At 33.8% G+C, this 15167-nt stretch overlaps 1 protein-coding gene across 1 annotated transcript; it reads left to right on the forward strand.

The window, feature by feature from the left end:
- The first annotated feature begins 3612 nt into the window (after nt 1–3612).
- LOC129233268 (uncharacterized) lies at nt 3613–4749 on the forward strand. The gene has a single exon (XM_054867318.1). The coding sequence runs from the start codon at nt 3613–3615 to the stop codon at nt 4747–4749; it is 1137 nt and encodes a 378-aa protein (XP_054723293.1).
- The last annotated feature ends 10418 nt before the right edge of the window (nt 4750–15167 follow it).

Genomic DNA, 15167 nt, shown 5'->3' on the forward strand with positions numbered 1-15167 from the left:
CACGGGGGTGTGTACCTCGAAGCGATTTTTCGAAAATTCGATTTTGTTCTTTTGCATTTCAATCCTAAGAACAGTTTCCGGAGCAAAATTATCATAAAATGGACGAGTTAATTACGAAATTATCATGACGTGTAACCGTAACATGGGAAGAGCGAATGAACATAGACAATTGGCGAGAAATTCATCATCCATTATTTGTAAATATACAAGCTAATCAAATGACCTTTTAATTTTCTGAGGGTACCGCTCGTTTCAAAATAAAACTGCTTCTAAATTCTTAAGCTAATTAAAATTATCAGGGCTTCTCAGTCTGAGTCGAAGAGTCAGACTGAGAAGCCCTGATAGGTAGAAGTCGCTTGATGACAGGTCGGAGTCGCTTGAAAAACCTACCGACTCCGACCTGTTTTTTTTTTTTTTTTTTATTAATTTTCAAGGACTTTCCTTACATTAAAAAAATAGGGCCACTTGCTCCGATCACATATATAACTGCATACTAATTTGCAAATAACAGCAATTGCAAACAGCTGGCTTGATTATTTGTTGAATTTTCGGTAATACTTATCAACGTCAAACTGCTAGTTTGCTTATTTTTATAACGTTCTTTAGAAATTGTCAGCAAACGGTTTTGTTGTCGATAATTATCGAAATAGAAGTGTTTTTGAATCTGACGTTATCATTGTCAAAAAAAGTATTTATGTATTTTTATCTTTTATCTCATATGTAAAATAGCGAAAGAAATGTATCCATAAAAACTAAAAACAAATGGGGAATCTCCTCGTCCCTCTCCTTTGTCTAACATTGCTTATGATAGCTTTAAAATGTTCTTTTAAAAGGAAGCGCAGCTTCTGAATCTCCCTACCCTTAATCAGGAAACAACATGACAGTGTTACAATTACAAAATCTAAATAAGTAGCGATCAAAAGAACATTGTAATACATGTTTTTGGACGCAAAAAATGTTTTCCCGTTGTCGATATATGAGATTTTAAAGCCTATGGGAATTTTAAGAAAAGAGTCTGGTTGTTCCAAATTTAGCGAGTTTCGATGGGGACAGATATCTTTCACGCTCTGTAGATAAGGATGTCCTGCCACATGCAGACGAGGAAATCGTCTGTGAGAAATTGGTACCTTCAATCCCTCGCCAAGTGTTTAAATTTGCCACTTTTCTTAAAATTTCGGGAGACTTAAATACCTTTTATCTCGATAACGAGGGACGATAACAATAATAATTATTAATTTCGTACAGGATTTTAAAAGGCTGAAATTCAAAAAAAAAAAAAAAAAAACATTTTTTTAAATATAACTTACATGCTCGTTGATTCCGTTTGTCCAAAAGTCTTATGGTCGGTCGCTAACAGTTACCAGGCGTAGCGTTGCTGGAGATTTCCAACCTATTCTCCAGCCCTGTAAACTGTAGAGGTGGTGCTACCATATACCGTGCCCAAGTCGGACTCTTTCTCATTTAGGGGCCTCATTGACTCAGGAGTCGCTCCTTTCTGCTTTAAACTCATGCTGGCTACATGAATGGAGCTTGAGTCTCCCAAGTGGCATTAAAAACAACAAACTACGCCTTTAGCCATCTCGACTAATAATACATTTGAAATAAAATATAAGTATCAAATTTTCAGTCAATTGTGTAAAATTTTGTTTTGGAAACATCCTTGTCTTTGTGTCTACTTCAATAATGATTTTTTTATCGTCAATATTATTTTCCACATAATTTTCATTATATACAAAAACTACAGTATTTGGAGATTTTTTTAATTTCATACAAACGCAATATTCGTTAGGCATATTAATATGAACAATTTCATTTATAATAGATTTATACGTGGTTATTTCAGTTTCACCTGCGGAAAGATCAAGTTTTATTTTTTTCAAACAGGGAACATTTTTCTTAACTGCATAATTCCTGATGGACCTTTTCTTTGGTAATTTTTTAGTAAAGTATGTTATCAGATTTGGGAAAATTGTCGGAATTGCCTCATCTTTCAAAAAAGTTTTTCCCCGAGGAATCAAAACTTCCTCACCATTTATAATATGTTTAAAATGCGTTTCAATAAAATGTTTTTCGAAATGCAGAGCACAAATTGAGCAATATCTATCAAAAACTTTATCTAACCTGGGAATTAACGAGTTCCACTTAAGTTTTTCTTCATCTGATGGAGCTTTAAAAAGCGTAACTTTTTCCTTGCATGTTTTGTACCCACTTTTGCATCCTGGTACGAAACAAGATGAAGCTTTTTTTCTTCCAATGTTCAATTTTTTATGCCTCCATTAAAAGCCTTAAACGCTGTTTCATGAAATATTCACGAAATAAAGGTAAAAAAGAGAAACGCTGAACTAAATTGTAACAAAATCCCACGTCTACTAATGTCAACACCGCGAAATTGAACGTACATCTCGACTGCACTGCCATCTAGCGGTTTTCATACAATTCGTCTTCAAGAATCGCAGGGAAAAAAGCGCCGATCGGCACACTACTCTTTCTAGGCACTATAGTACAGTTAAGGCATTAGAATCCGAGGAACAGGTTTCGAATGAAGAAAATAAAATCGGTGCATGCGGGGGTCAGTCAAATGTTCTGTTGTCGACTGCAGTTATTTATGTGAAAACTGCAGACGATTCCTTTTTGCCCTTTCTTACAATTTTAGACACTGCACACAGGAAGTTGCAGACTTGTTAAAATTAAAGGGTCAGTCGGTTAACTTTTTAATTACGGGATTGAATGGAGCGGGTTTAAAGGTTAAAAAAGAATTAAATGTGGTTATTTCAAATAAAAGTAACAGCTTTCAGAAAACTATTAAAATGCTGGTAATACCCAAAATTACGGATTTGACCATATCTAAACATCTTGATATTTCCAACCTTAAACTTCCACAGCATTTAACGTATGCTAATCCTAACTTTTTCAAACCGAAGCGAGCTCAAGTTTTGTTGGGTGGCAATGTATTTTATGAGTTATTGCGAACGGGACAAATTAAAGTGAAAGACAGTTCGGTAATTTTGCAAAATTCAGTATTCGGCTGGATTGCTACGGGAACACTTAACAATAAGGAAAACAGCAATTTTAAATGTTACGTAATAGAGGATAAAACTGAAGCAGCTTTAAAACAATTTTGGACTCTTGAATCTTTCGGCATTAAAGATGATTCAAAACGCTCAGATGAAGACGCAGCTTTAGAAGTTTTTAACAAAACGGTACGTTATAACCACGAACGATATGAAGTTAGTTTTCCTTGAAAGAAAAAATGGAAGGAATTAAATGACAATTTTGAGGTAGCAGAAAGGCGATTTCAAGGTTTAGTAAAAAAAAAAACGAAACGCGATAAGACTTTGTATATTCAATACAGTGAAATTTTGAAAGAATATTTAGCGAACGGAATAATTGAAGTCAAGGATCCTGAAAAACGTATTGATAGACCTGTTTTTTTATCTTCCTCATCATGCAGTATTTAAGCAAAAAAGTGTTTATACTAAATGTAGGGAAGTTTTTGATGCTAGTTCAAACGACGTTGGACAACTGTCACTAAATGACTGTCTTTGGTCTGGTATAAATTTGAACCCGCATATTTTTCAACTGTTGATTTACTTTAGAATTAACAAGATTGCTATGTTACCGGATATAGAGCGTGCGTTTCTGCAAATATCGCTAAATGAATTTGATAGAGATGTGGTTCGATTCTTATTTGTGAAACATGATCCTAATAAGAATGACAATGTAGAAGTAGTAGTTTATCGTTTCTTACGTCTGACATTCGGAATAAATGTGAGCCCTTTTTTGTTGTCTGCAACCATTAAAGAACACATCAAAAAGAATGAAGAAGCCTATCCCGTTACTACTGAAGTACGCAGTACCTATTTTTACGTTGAAGACCTTGTTACTGGTGCAGATAGTATAAATAATGCTTTAAAAATTTCTATCGAAGCAAATAACATAATGGAAAAAGCTAGTATGAATCTCCGCAAATGGACTTCGAATGATGAAGTGTTGATGAAAATGTGGGAAGAACGAGAATTTAATATATTACCGGGAGATTTCTCAAATAACTGTTACGAACCATGTAAGGTTCTAGGACTGCCGTGGGACATTAAGGAAGATACTTTCGCTTTAGAAGTAAAGGATTTGCTTGAATTTATCAAGACCGGAAAGAATACAAAACGATTTGTGCTGCAAGTAGCTGGTAGAATATTCGATCCTCTAGGATTTGTGACACCATACACCATCGGAATTAAGTGCCTGTTTCAAGAATTATGGATTCGAAAAATTTCCTGGGACGCTGAGCTGCCAGATGACATTTTAAAAATCTGGAATCGCTGGTACTTTGAACTTCCTACATTGTTAAAACCCCAAATTCCCAGAAACGTCCTTGATTGTGCAGAACTTTCAAGTTGTGACATAGAACTGCATACCTTTTCGGACGCCAGTCCTAAAGCTTACGGTGCCGTCGTGTTTGTACTGATAAGATTTGATGACAAAGTAATTGTGAACTTTCTTACATCTAAAAGCCGTGTGGCTCCGTTAAAAAAGATTACTCTTCCAAGAATGGAGTTGCTAGGAGCTTTACTTGCTGCTAGATTAGCAAATGAAGTTGCAAATGTGCTGAAGCGGAAAATATCCCCTCCTATGTACTTTTGGACAGATTCTGAAATAGCACTATACTGGATAAGAGGTTCAGCTTTGAAGTGGAAAACCTTCGTCTGCAACCGTTTGAAAGAAATTCAGGAACTTATAGACCTCGATAAATAGTTCTTTTGCGTAAGTCGTGACAACCCATCTGATGCTTTGGCGAGAGGTATCAGTGTCGATCAGCTTTTAGAAAACACAGCTTGGTGGTATGGCCCTACATTTCTGAAATCCGTGAACATTTATTCTACTGATCATCTTTCAGTGGTTCCCGAAGAGGGAGCAATCAATAAAGAACTAAAATCGAACTTAAAACCTGAACCAAATGAATATTTAATAAACTTGATAGCGAGAAATGAAAATTCTATTCTTGATTGCACACTTAATAAGTCAAATAATTATATGAAACTTATTCGTATTGTAAGTTTTCTTTATAGGTTTATTTATAATTGTAAAAATCCAAAGTCCAAGAAAATAGGTCCTTTGTCTATTGATGAATCTGCTAATGCAGAAAATTGGTTAATACGTTCTCTCCAGGAAGGTGAGTTTCCTGATGAGTTTAAAAGGTTAACAAATGAGGTAAACAAGTTCAGAGCAGAAGTAAACTTTCCTCTTTAAATGTGTTTTTGGATAAAAATAATGTAATGAGAGTTGGGGGGAGACTGTCCCATGCAGATTTATCTTATGCAACCAAACATCCTATGGTTTTACCTGCAAAACATCCTTTAACAAGCATAATTTTAAGAAAAATTTATCTTAAATATCTTCACGTAGGTCCCCAAGCTCTTCTACATCAAGTTAGACAAAAATTTTGGCCGCTAAATGGCAGAAATAGTTGTAGAAAATTGTTCGTAACTGTGTGATCTGTTTCAAAAACAGACCTGTTACTGTTAGTCAAATCATGGCTGAATTGCCTAAAGACCGGGTAAATCCCAGTTATACCTTTTTTGTCATTTTTGTGGTCCTTTCTTTATCAAATTTAAAAATCAAAGGAAGGGTGTATTAAATAAAATGTATGTTGTTGTTTATGTTTGCCTCAGTACTAAAGCAATACACCTGGGCTTTGTAACTGATATGACTACACAGGCTTTTATAGCAAGTTTGAAAAGTTTTTTCGGCAGGCGAGGAAAATGTTCAAAAATCATTACTGATAATGCTAAAACGTTCGTTGCGGCTAATGTCGAAATCAAGCGATTGCAAAAAATGGTTAGAATTCCTGATGAAATTTTGTCAAATCATTTTCTAACAGAAGGTATTCAGTGGAATTTCATTCCTTCTAGATCGCCCAATTTCGGTGGCATTTGGGAGGCCGGGGTGAAATTGTTCAAATTCCATTTAAAAAGAGTGATTGGCAGTCAAAATTTAACTTTAGAAGAATTTATTACAATTTTGTCAGAAATCGAAGGTGTTTTAAATTCCCGACCTCTCATACCAATGTCATCAGAAATGGACAATTTTGAAATATTAACACCAGGTCACTTTCTTATTGGCAGACCTATCACTAACCTTAGTAAACCACAATTGATTGAAGTTAAGGAAAACACCCTTCCTAAGTGGCAAAGGATTACCAAATTTAGTCAACGAATTTGGAAGTTATGGAAAAGGGATTACTTAACCTATTTACAACAGAGATATAAATGGAGATTTAGCAAAAATGATGTTAAAACAGGGACTCTTGTTCTCATTCGAAAAGAAAACTTGCCATCGACAAAATGGTGTGTTGGCAGAATTATTGAGACGAACAATGGTCGTGATAATAGAGTTCGAGTAGTAAAATTATGTTTGCCAAGTGGAAGCACACTAATAAGAAATGTTAGAGATGTTAACTGTATTCTTCCAGTTGAAGAAACTGTTTAATTTATATATATAACTTTGCAACTAAGTGGTTTACTATTTTTGTGCTTGAGTAAGTAATGTTTAATTTGTTCTTGTTATCAACTGTTATTTTGAACTTTATTTGTTTTGAATGTTGTATTGAAATAATTTCAATCGCGGGGGAGTGTTAAATCACTTGCATATATTAAAGTAGAGGGCGCGTTGGCAGTGTGCGTCAAGCAGGTGCGCACACGTGCCCCTATGTCATAAAAACTGATTCTGATTATTTTGCCAGTTAGTTGTTTGTTGGTCAGTTGTATTTTTTGTTAGTGGTTAGGGCGGTGTTTTCAGTTTCTTTAGTTCATTGTATGATTTTATATTTACACGTTTTTAATAAATGTATTGTCTTGTTCGAAATGAGTTTATTGCCTATTGAAATACAGTCCACATAACCTACACAAGAGCATCGTACAGTAATAATAGTACAATATTTAAAAAAGGTCGACTTTGTGATTTGTTTATGGTTAAGGTCGGTGCATAACTGATGTCATACTTTTCCACATTTTCGACCCTCTCCCCCCTTTGTCACAATGTTTTGCACTTCACTATACCCCCTCTTCCCTTTGTCACATGTCACGCTAATTTTCATAAAGGTTCCTATTAAAAAAAGGCTTGTTGTCACCTTCACCCCATTGTATGCCACTCTTGTCATGTTTTTCCTCTCCTTTGTCTCAAACTGTTACTATTTCGTGAACCCTACCGACAGCCCCTATTTTGTGGCAACCGTATGCGAATATACATTTCCCTACTCTTTGTTTTCGTATGCAAAGTGAAAACATTTCTCGAGCTGCAATGGGGTCGTTTCTAAAATTTTAAAAGTATTTTTTTCTGAAAGAGCATGCTTAAAAACATAGATCTGACCATTTTTTAAATAATGTATTTAAGTTTAATATTTTTAAAAAATTACTTAAATTGGTGCACTTTTATTGTTTATACTTCTGTCGTGTGACATCACAAATGATGAAATGCTATTCAATGTTGCCATTCACAGAACAAAATATTTAATTCGCATCTTTACTCATGTGCATTGGCAACGATATGGTTGATAGCAAGCGTAGAGCGCAATTTTAATTCGCCGATTGATTATCATAACGTGGAAATGCGGTACAATGATGCGCCAAAAAGCAGCATTTGTGACGTCATCTTGACCACGCCTTGTTTGAAAAATCGGACATTTAAAAAAATTAATTAAAAAAAAACTGTTAGGAAAATGAAAGTAGGTATAACTTTGATATACACCCCCAAAAATTACGCGCCAAATCTGGCATTTCCTACGGACTTTTTAGGGTTGCTGTTTCTTATTTTGGTGTTGCCAATTTAGGTTTTTTCAGCTTTTAGGTTTTTGCTGTTGCCAAATTAAGTATTTTCTTGTATTTTGTACCATTTTTTGAGTTTTTTTTAAAGTTTTGTGGCAACAAAGTTTTGTGTCAACAAAAACAAAAAAAGTCGCCAAATTTCCGATTTGGGGGGGTTTATCAAAGTAGTTCCTGAAAGTATTTTCTGGGTTCATGTTATTTTTTTTCTGCTCATTCTATTCATTTCAATGACTAAAAGTAGTACTTTTGACTGAAGGAAACCACCCCATTGGTGCCAAAAATTTGACTCCAATATATGAAGAGCGCCTGCCAATTTAACAATTGTCGAAATCTTCCCAAAGAAATGATCCCGCAAAACTCAGATTATACGTAAAACTTCTGCATGAACATTGCTTCTTTTAATAAGTTTAATACTGTTTGACCATCGATTACATGGAAAGTCTAGTATCCGGTTTATAGGTGGAAATGGACCTATCTATTAGTTTAGAGGGGTGTTAGTTGGATTGTTACAGATTTGCACTTTTGCCTCTCTATTATTTAGCCTTAGTTTTGTAAAAATGAAAATTTGCTCTCATCAACATTTTTTTGATCTTAAGTATAATTGATTTATATTCTCACGGCAAAAAGTAATTCATTTATTTATTCACAACAAAGTTTTTGAGCTTACCATTTTGCTTTTAAGTTCCTGAACAAAATGAAAATATTTTCTTTTTGTTGTTTCCACGGTAACTATTTTTGTTTTCCCTTATTTTATTTTAAGAGAATGCAATAAATGAAAAAGGCACTAGTGACATTATAAAACGCGTTCAGCAAAATCCCATCGTTATTTTTCCTTCTCCCCTGCTAGATTAATTCAGATGGAATAGTCTTTACTTGGCAGATTGCCAAATTACATACAATCCGCGGTCAAACAGTATTATTGAGTAAGTTGCCTTGATTTCTGCCGTTAGAATTATTAAATTCCAAACAGTCAAATGAAATTAAAAATTGTCCATTCAAAAACACTAAACGTCGCAATAATAGAGCAATTTTTTAAAAAATCGTGTTTGATTTGTTTACGGTTTAGGGGAAAACTGACAAATGCACTTTTCAAAATTTTTGATCTCTCTCCCCTCTGTCGCAAAGTTTCATATTTCACCATAACCCCTCTTCCATTTACCACATATCACAGTGTTTTTCATAAACGTTCTTATCAAAAAAAAAAAAAAAAGCTTGATGTCCCATTCTCCTCATTGTGTGTTCCTCGTCATTTATTTCCTCCGCTTTGTCACGAACGGTTACAATTTATTGAACCCCACCTTAAAGAGGGACTTTATTCGTAGTCAGTTCCTTGCAAATCGACATTTCTGTACTCGTTTTCTACGAATGCAAAATGAAAATATTTCTCGTCCTGCCATTGGTGCCAAAATGGATAAAGTTCGCCAATTTCACAATTATGGAAGTCGTTCTGAATGAAATCATGCTGCAAAACTCCCTTAATACGTAAAACTTCGTACAAACAATATTTTTTGTAAAAGTAGGCAAGATTTTGCCGTTAAATATAAAATTTCCAACAGCCAAATGAACGAACTCTACTCACGACAACATATAATTTGTCCATGCGAAAGCACTGGACGTCGTAATAATACGCCAATTTTATCAAAAGTTTCACCTTGAGATGTGTTTCTGGTGATAGCAAATGCAGGTATTATTGGGAGCTGGAACTGAAATTCGTCCCTCACTCCGTAAAATAACTCATTTAAATATTCGGAACTCCAGCGCTCGAATACGCTACCTTGCGGTGATTTACAAAACTGCCGATGGAACTAAAACATTGCCACGTTGCGTTCCACGTGTGTCTGTTGACGTAAACACAGGCAGTTTGTTCTGAGCATTTATTAACGCAATCGATGTGTCTTAGTTTGCTTTCAGCTACAGAAATTAATTCGTCCCTTAGTAGTATTCTCGAGCTTCTCAAAATAATGTTAGTTTTCCTTATTTCCTTCTAAAATATGAGTTGATTGAAAATGGTGAAAACGAAAACTGGATTAACAATCTTGGATAACGTTATACAAGGTAAAAAATTTTATTGTTTTGTATGAATTTGTAAGAATATGAGTTTTTTTAAATCTTAAATTAATTTAACTAACCATCTTTTACAGCAGCATTTAGTTGGAATGGACGGTATGCAAAATATTTATCTTGAATATATTATCGTAGAACAAAATGAAAAATGTTTCACCGAGAAAGAATTTACTTTATTCCTTTTATTCTCAGCTGAAAGGTTTCGCCAAATTTGTTTAGGGTTATAGTTTTAGTATTGTGCGAGCAAAGTAGCCTTGGCGAGATATCGCGTTTTTAGTTAACCCTTACAGGCGCGGGTCATTAAAATTTTAGAAATATAATTTAAAAACACAATGGATGGGATAAATTGGTTATCTGGACATAGATTTTACAGTCAAAATTTTTTTAAATTCACCCCCTCCAACTGGGGGTGGTGTCCCCGTTTGTGACCACCGCCCTCCTAGAGCAGAAATAGTTTTCTGAAGTGGTTATGTTTACCTCGTATGACAATTGGAGTAATTTCAAATATTTTAAGCTCTTAAGCATTTTTACTAATTATTTCAATAATTTATGCCACTAAGAATATTTAGAACACAAAATTCAATATTTTTACTATAATTATTCCAAGATAAAGATGAAGTAAAATTCAAGAAAGTTCATATAGATTATATAAAATTATCTAAATAAGCAACTTAAAGTGTTAAAAATATTTTTGGCACATTGTTCTTGCTTTATGTGCATTCCTTTTGTGCTATAAAATATTAAATGAAAAAATACGACTGTATAATACCATTTACAGAAAAAATAATATCAAAGCTGATAATAAAAAAAGTATACAACTGTCTGGTAGGAAAAGCAGATCTCAAATGTGTGCAGTCATGGACCTTCAAATTCACCTGTTCTGGGTCAAGAACCCAAAATAAATAAACAAAAACCCATTGTAAACTATTCTTTTGGTCCCCCTTTTCTGAAATGTATCAAATTGCATCTTTCACAACAGTGAGATCAATGCTCTAGACGGGCGGTATCCACATTTGGGGACACCTGGAAAGAAACTTTGTTTAAGCATTCAAAAATGAACTCGAATCTTTTGCAAAATTATGATTGATTAGCTCAGGATTCCTGAGGGAAAATGGTTGACTAATTTAGTTAATGGTGTAAATTTTAAAATCTTGAAAAAAATATTGTATTTGAGCTTGAAAATCGAGGTATTTTAAATAAGAAATTAAGCCAACAAAAAGAGTCATATTTAATAGTGCTGCCATGTGTGTGCATTAAAGAGAAATAAAAGCAACTAATGCAGCGATTTTTGGAGTTTTAAAGAAAAAACTTTTTTTTAAAGAAATTCTTAAAATTGGTGTCCCTTTTTGTGACCACCGCGCCGGAAAGGGTTAAACCATTTTTAATTTTTATCATGAGTGGAATAAAATGGTTGTAAGATTACAGAATTCGATAAGTAAAAAGAAATAATGGTCAATCAACTGAAAAGAAAACTACCACCATATATCCGTAAGAATTCTGTAGATGATTTGCACAACTTGACATAATTAAATCGTAACTCAGAAATTAGAAAAATCGAAACAGAAAAATTTTAAATTAACCGATTCGGGAATTCAAGAAAAATAACTCAGCAACAAATGCAAAGCGCTAGCCAAGCAAGGCAAAGAAGTATCATCTTCTTTCGATAATAATTTGTAATGTCATATTGAATTTTCTAGCATTAATTGTTGTTCTTGTCAGGCCACAATTATTATTTAGTTTTATCAAGAATTGATAAATACCGAATACAACATCGTGGAAATAGCTGCTTAGAACTACGAACTACGTAGTTTGCATTAATCTTTGACGTTTAGTAATGCTTCTTGAATTCTCATTTCTTTCTACGTGGGCCAGAATATCCACAAGACTTTGAAAATTAATTTAAAAAGAATAAAGCGAAAAATATCATACATACGAACAAAAATCACAACACTTTTAGCATTTTCTTCGTTACCACATGCGTTTGTTTTAGTTTTTAAGTCGGCCATTAGACAGTGACTGCAGTGCCCCCTATAGTTCGTTGGAGTTGCGAATTAAAATCGCCGAAAAATGATTAAAATGAAAATATTTTAAATGCCCATAGTTACCCAAAAAACCTCAATAATAAAAACAAATGCAAGTATTTCATTTCTCTATGCTCAAGCGAGAATTGGCAACACCACAATATTATCCAGCAATTTCTTCACGCTAAGTATATGTCGCGTGAAAAAGCAAATAAAAATGAATTTTCACGAACTTTTAATTGCTTCTAGCGCGTTTTCTAGCCATTTTAGCGGATTAGCATTTTCGAACGGTAAACCGGGTAGAACGTGTTTTATAGTATTTTGCACGAGCTTTCTAACCATACCATGCTCGAAGCGCTAAAATGCATTTTTCACGTACAAAGAGCTGTTTAAAAAACCAATTAAAACTTAATGTTTCACGCTTCCAACAATGAATTTCAACAATGGAAAAGAGATAAAATTGAAATTTTTGAGTTTCGCTAACTAAAAAACGCTTATAACTTTTTTCCTAGTGGATTTTGGTTATTGGACCTTGGGCGCCTTGACAATTTCTTCGTTTGGAGTATTTTTTAAAGACCTTTCCAACCATATCAAATTCAAAAAAATTGGACCATCCGTTCGCGTAGAAAGAGCCATTTAGGACAAAAATGAGTTTTTTTGTTAATATCTCCGTTAATTAGCGTTCGATTTCAAAAAGTTTTATTGATGACACTAAAACTCGGCAATAGCTACCGAACAAAACAAGAATGAAGGAAATCGGTTCACAAACAGAGGAGGAATCGGTACCGAAAGAAAACAGCTTGCCTATCTTAATATATAAAAATCTTCTGTGCGGACGTTTGTCATCATAAGGCTTTTAAACGGATGGACCGATTTCGATCAAATTTTTTGTGTATAATTAAGTTGTGGCAAGCATGGTTTCGAAGCGCGATGGATCGAATCGGAAACATTTTTGTTAATTAATTAATTAATTTAAACATTGGATAGTTAAATCTCCCAAATGATTAATATTTATTTTAAACTATTGTTGAGCGAGAACTGATATAAATATTTAACCCTTTGCCAAAGGACAATAAGAAAGCCAGCTCTGGTTTTTGTAATGAAATTTCTTACTGTGATATGTCAGTTGAGAATAAATAAAACGTAGAGAGAGAGAGAGTGAAGCCTTCACATATCTTTCTTAAAAGCAACGAATTTAGGAATTTAGGAATTTTTACTTACAGGAATTTTTCTATTCCTGTAAGTAATTGACAAAATGAGAATGCAGTGCAATTATTTACGTAAATATATATATTTTTTAATTAGTTGTAAATTTCGTGACATGTTTCGAGAACTAATTAAAGCGAAATATTTTCTTGCTTTCACGACCTTTAACAGATAAAAATAAATGTTAATGTTCTATTTACTTAACTTCAAGCTGACATTGATTATAAAAATTTTATTCATATATTCACTCACTGCTTAGACATAATCATTATCATTGCTTTTTATTATTATTGAATTTTTTTCTACAACCAAATCGAAAAAAAATCGGAAAACTTTTTTCATTTAAAAAATACATGTACAATAAGAGTAAATTTTAATTTTTGAAAACTTGATTAATTTCAACAAAAAATCCCACAAATATCTCAAAAAAAAGTTCCAAGGTATAATTTTTTTAATGAATAAGGTTTCTCGATTTTTTTTCCCATTTGGATGTCGAAATAAATGCAATAATAAAAACAAATAATGATAACAATTCTGTTTAAGCAGTGAGTAAATACATGAATAAAATTATTATAATCAATATCAGGTAGAAGTTAAGTAAATAGAGCATTAATATTTATTTTTATCTGTTAAAGGTCGTGAAAGTAAAAGTTATTTCGCTTTAAATAGTTCTCGAAACATGTCACGAAATTTTCAACTAATTAAAAAAAAGTATTTACGTAATTAATCCTACTATATTCTCATTTCGTCAATTATTTACAGGAATAGAAACATTCCCCAACTCGTAAAAAAAAGAACATCGCACAGCGCAATATTAATAGCAGACGAATTCGGCAAGTTGGTGATGAAAAATAAAATTAATTTTTCCATCAAAATGCTGTGCAAACTTCCTGTGGACGAAAGCCGTACATCGTCCACTATATTAGCCCCTTATTACAGCCAATTTCCAGTAGTATTTTTCTTTTTTTGCTTTAATAGCTGCCTCTAAAAAAATGAGAAACTTAGCATCATTTACATTGATCTGCTGCGATTGACGGGAGCGGTTCGCCGACAGCGCCCTCTAAGAAAGTGAACAATCGTTGCCACTTTTAAATAGGAAAGATTTATCTCCTCCCTTCTACCTCCCTGGGCGGTCATTCCAAGCTCGTCAGCTTGCGAGATCGAGATTTTCGCTCACGTGATCGGTTGTGACGTAGAAATTTTGCAAAGTAGTATTCTAATCTACTCGAACCTAGCCGCAAGCTAAGTTCGAGTAGATTAGAATACTACTTTGCGACATTTCTACGTCACACCAGATCACGTGAGCGAAAATCTCGATCTCGAAAGCTGACGAGCTTGAAATGACCGCCCTGGTCCTAACTAAATGATAGGAAAGTACCGTACCCTTCAACATTTCTTTCTCGGCTCAAATCCATCTGAGTTTTGGCACCAATGTCAAGAGCACTTTAAGGATTATCAAACTAATCAGTACATTATTAAAGTTAAAGATGATGGAATTTAAAGACGAAACAAATTTTATTTTCGTTCAGATAAATTACAACAGGGTATTTCTGTACACAAAAGATCAGTGCAATGGATGATCTTTATCTTTGGATGTGTTTGAACTCGCAAAACTCGAGAACTACCCGGCCGATTGCGCTGAAATTTTCACAGTTTGTTCCTTTGAGTCCTGAGAAGGTTTGCAGAACAGTTCGAAAACAACTCTATGAATAATTCTTTTTTTACTCCAATTTTCACATAAATTCCCGAATATGGGGGTGAAAAATTACTCGCAAATAGTAATATTATATATCGTTAGAAAGGGTAGAATTTTCCGCGTTCTACGCAATTTGTTTCAATGATCTAACTTTATTATGGTGGGAGTTATTTGCGTTTTTAGCTCGAATTTTTTTAGGCTTAGCTGAAATTTAAGCACTTCTTTCTTCATTAAATAAATCAATAAAAAGTGAAGGAATTGTCCCACAGCTTTCTTTTTGACGCCATTGGAAAAAGCGACCTCTTTAACTCCAGATCTAACTCGACCTATGGTCGAAAAAATAAGCTTCTATCTCGAAAGGAA

This window comes from Uloborus diversus, unplaced genomic scaffold, assembly GCF_026930045.1.
Source record: "Uloborus diversus isolate 005 unplaced genomic scaffold, Udiv.v.3.1 scaffold_303, whole genome shotgun sequence".
NCBI classification, from domain to species: domain Eukaryota; kingdom Metazoa; phylum Arthropoda; class Arachnida; order Araneae; family Uloboridae; genus Uloborus; species Uloborus diversus.